General features: G+C 38.1%; 1 protein-coding gene across 1 annotated transcript in view; it reads left to right on the forward strand.

Annotated features, from left to right (window-relative positions):
- LOC100966545 (olfactory receptor 1J2-like) overlaps window positions 1-4,375 on the forward strand; it is a 12,491-nt gene extending 8,116 nt beyond the window's left edge. The window contains exon 2 of the mRNA XM_003785410.2: window positions 3,433-4,375. Coding sequence (XP_003785458.2) covers window positions 3,433-4,375 — 943 coding nt within the window. The remainder of the gene's footprint in view (window positions 1-3,432) is intronic.
- The last annotated feature ends 263 nt before the right edge of the window (window positions 4,376-4,638 follow it).

The raw sequence follows: 4,638 nt of genomic DNA on the forward strand, positions 1-4,638 counted from the left end.
AAAAAAAAAAAAATTTATGAGAGAGTGTGTGTATTAGAGCCTCCTTTATGATTGATTAGTCACAAATGCTTCTAATGAGATAGTAACCTCATTTCCCTACTTGTAAATATTAGCTCTGTTGAGTTATTGCTTTTTGTTTTCTTTTATTCAAGGTGGAAATTGGATAAGGCACATAGATTTTGTTGCCTCCTGGTACCCAAGTAACCAGAATATTTGGATATACCTGGAGTCTTTCCAACACTGATGTATCTGTTTCCTATTGCCGCTGTAACAATTTGCCACAAACTCAGTGGCTTTAAAATACCCCCACCAATCTTACAGTTCTGGAGGTCAGAAGTCTGAACTGGACCTCACTGGCTTAAAACCATAGTGTTCTATAGTATCATAAGAATGGAAAAGCAAGCATCTATTGTACTCAATACTAATATAAAAATAGTAGATGAACAACTATAGGCCCACACTAAAGAAAAACACATTTAAATTCAAGAAAGGAGTAAGGGGGCAGGGGGCTCAGTAAGCTCTCACATAATGGGTACAATGGAGGGGTATATGGCAAACCTCTCAGGTGAAGGGCTCAACTTCACTCAGACTTTACCTACTACATGCAAACAATGCAACCTAATTATATGTTCCCTTATATTAGTTTAAAAAAACCCAAATACCTCTTCTCCCCAAAATGTTAGCTTTCCTTCCAAAGGTTCTAGAGCAGAGCCTTTTTCCTTGCCTTTTCCAGCTCTAGAGACCACTTGTATTCCTCAGCTTATCTTCTTTCATATTCTAAGCCAGTAGCATAACATCTGCTGCTATCTCTCTAATTCTGACTCTTCTGTCTCCCATTCCATATTTAAGGGCTCATGATTGGACCAACAAAGACAATCCAGGATAATCTCCCTATGTTAAAGTCATCTACTTAACAAACTTAATTCCATCTGCAATCTTAATTCTCCCTTTTCATGTGCTATAACATATTGATAGATTCTGGAGATTAGGACATGGCTATTCTTTTTGTGGGTCATTATTCTGTTTAACTGACACACAGGTATTATGTTTTAACATGAGAGGTGAACCCAAGAGGGAGATGAAAACTTGGGAAACAACTAGAATATCAATTTTTAAATCAATTTTCAATGATAGCAAATCCAAGTTTGTTATGGGATGAGTGCTATTATGTTGCCTAGAGAGGAAAAAGGGCTGGATTGAGACAGAATTAGAAAATATATATTTTTATTATAATTGCAGATGACATTGAGTTGTCATTTAAACTGCTCTATGTTAATAGTAGATTATAAAGTATAATTAAATTTGCCTGAACTATTTCCTAGAAGCCAGACTGGTACTTGCCTTCTCAACATAACACATGGTCACAGGAAACCTATAGCCACAAACAGAACAGTTGGAACAGACAAGTCAACAAGGGTATGAAGGGAGTGGAATGATGAGAAAGAGATGAATATACAGGAAAGACATAGGTTTTGCAGGATCTGTAACTCATTTTAAGATTCTTTCACTTATCTTAAAGATCAATGGGAATCTCTTGAGAATTTTTAGATGGGGAAGTCATATTGAACAGCATGGTACTGGCACAAAAACAGATATACAGACCTATGGATCAGAACTGAGAACCCAGAGGTAAAACCATCCCCATACTCCCATTTGATCTTTGATAAAGCAGACAAAGCCACACTATGAGGAAAAGAATCCCCACTCAAAAAATGGCTCAGAGAAACTGGATAGCCACATATAAAAGACTGAACCAGAATCTGCACCTCTCACTACTCACAAAAATTACTTCATGATGGATAAAGGACTTAAATCTAAGGCATGAAACTATAATAATTCTAGGGAAAACTCCTATAAATATCAGCCTAGGGAGTAATTTATGAATAATATCCCAGTGGCAATAACAGTAACAACAAAAATAAACAAATGGGGCCTGATCAATAAAGAAGGTTCTGCACAGCCAAGGACTCAACCAATAGAGTGAATACACAAACTACAGAACTGGAGAACGTATTTGCCACTATACATCTGATAAGAGGCTGATAACTAGAATCTAAATAGAACTCAAGCAAATCAGCAAGAAAAAAATTAAACAATCCCATTAAAAAGTAGGCAAAAGACATGAAGAGAAACTTTTCAAGAAGATAGACTAATATTCAATAAACACATGAAAAAATGCTCAGCATCTCTAATCATCAGGGAAATGCAAATGAAAACCACACTGAGGTATCACTTAACTCCAGCAAGCATGGCTCTTATCAAAAAGTGCCCAAATAATAAGTATTGTCATGCATGTGGAGAGAAAGGAACACTTATACAATAGGTGGGACTGCAAATTTGTTCAATCCTTATGAAAACTAGTATAGCAATACCTCAAAGAACTAAAAGTAGATCTTCTATTTGATCCAGCAATCCCACTACTAAACTTTTACTCAAGGGAAAAAAGGCATTTTATCATAAAGACACTTGCACTTGAATGTTTATAGCAGTACAATTTACCATTGTTAAGATGTGGACATAACCCAAGTGCCCTTCAACGCAGGAATGGATTAATAAATGGTGAAGTTCATCATCTAGTTTCTTTTGTAACAACCTGGATAGAACTGGAGACAATTTTCCTAAGGGACGTATGAAAGGAATAGAAAACCAAACGCCACATGTACTCAATACTAAATTGGAACTAGTTGATTAACACTCTATGTGCACATATGGAAGTAAAACTCATTGAAAATCTAGTAGGGAGAGGAGCAGTAGGCGAGACTCCCACCTAATTAGTGCAATGCACATATTCTAAGTGAAAGGCACACTCACATAACATCATGTACCTTAAAAGGTACAAATGCAAATTATATAATCAAAATGTGTGTACCCCTGTAATACTCTGAAATAAAAAGGAAGATATATAGGTTTCAAAAAGATTTCTGGCTACAGTAGAGAACAGTATTCTTGATACAGTCCAGAATTTCTTAGGGACCTGCTACTTAATTGAAACAAATAAAAAGGTATGTATATTAATGACTATTCTTTAAGGAATACAATACAATTCTTTGCAGCCTTTTATTTGAATAGGCTGTCTCTTTTCTGAAATTAACAATGGATGTTGAAGTCAAATCTTCTAATGGTTGCTGTACCATGACTAATGATTTGGTCTACTCACCACAGAAACTTCTTAGGGATGAACGACCTATATCCACAGTATAGGTGCAAGGGTTCTATTTGATCTAAGAAATTGTCTTTTTTTTTTTTTAGCATTTGCCTCAACAATAATTTTTCTAGTTTACTTATGTACCAACATAAAGCAAAAAAAATAGGAAACAGATTGTTTCCCACTTTCTGAAATAAACATATATCTTTTTAATTGACTCCTAAAAATGATCATTCCAGAGTCCCTAATATTCTCAACCACTCTTCATCTCCATCAGAGGAGAAGAGCATGAGGCCTGAGAACCAGAGCAGCGTGTCCGAGTTCCTCCTCCTGGGGCTCCCCATCCAGCCAGAGCAGCGGGGCGTGTTCTTCCTCCTGTTCCTGGGCATGTACCTGACCACGGTGCTGGGGAACCTGCTCATCATCCTGCTCATCCGGCTGGACGCTCGCCTCCACACCCCCATGTACTTCTTCCTCAGCCACTTGGCCCTCACTGACATCTCTTTTTCATCTGTCACTGTCCCAAAGATGTTAATTACTATGCAAACCCAGGACCAAACCATCCCCTATGCAGGGTGCATAGCACAGATGTATTTTTTCATACTTTTTACTGACCTGGACAGTTTCCTTATTACATCAATGGCATATGACCGCTATGTTGCCATCTGTCACCCTCTCCACTATACCACCATCATGAGGGAAGAGCTGTGCACCTTACTAGTGGCTCTATCCTGGATCCTGTCCTGTGCCAGCTCCCTTTCCCACACCCTTCTCCTGACCAGGCTGTCCTTCTGTGCTGCTAATGCCATCCCACACTTCTTCTGTGACCTCGCTGCCCTGCTCAAGCTGTCCTGCTCCAACATCTTCCTCAATGAGCTGGTCATGTTTACAGTAGGGGTGGTGGTCATTACCCTGCCATTCTTGTGTATCCTGGTATCTTATGGTTACATTGGGGCCACCATCCTGAGGGTCCCTTCAACCAAAGGGATCTGCAAAGCATTGTCCACATGTGGGTCCCATCTCTCTGTGGTGTCTCTGTACTATGGGGCAATATTTGGACAATACCTTTTCCCATCATTTAGTAATTCCATTGACAAGGACATTATTGTGGCTCTCATGTACACAGTGGTCACACCCATGTTGAACCCTTTCATCTATAGCCTTAGAAACAGGGACATGAAAAAGGCCCTTGGGAAACTCTGCAATAGAGCAGCATTTTTCTCACAGTGACATGTGACTTTTTCAAAAATCAGAATCTCATTTTGGTTGATCTAATTCATTTTATTTTCCATTCAAATGTGTCTCAAAACATTTTATATCCTCAAGTCCTACAACAAATGATGGAACATTAGTTAGATGTACTTGGTAAATATTTATTGACCAGAATTTCATTCTCTTATTAGCAATATATTTGTATTTGTGTTTATATTCACCTGGATGAAATTGAAACATGTTCTTCTTAGTGAATACCGTAGCTTTTGATCTGTGAATGC

This window comes from Otolemur garnettii, unplaced genomic scaffold (genome assembly GCF_000181295.1).
Source record: "Otolemur garnettii isolate 467f Iridium unplaced genomic scaffold, OtoGar3 scaffold00014, whole genome shotgun sequence".
Classification (NCBI taxonomy): domain Eukaryota; kingdom Metazoa; phylum Chordata; class Mammalia; order Primates; family Galagidae; genus Otolemur; species Otolemur garnettii.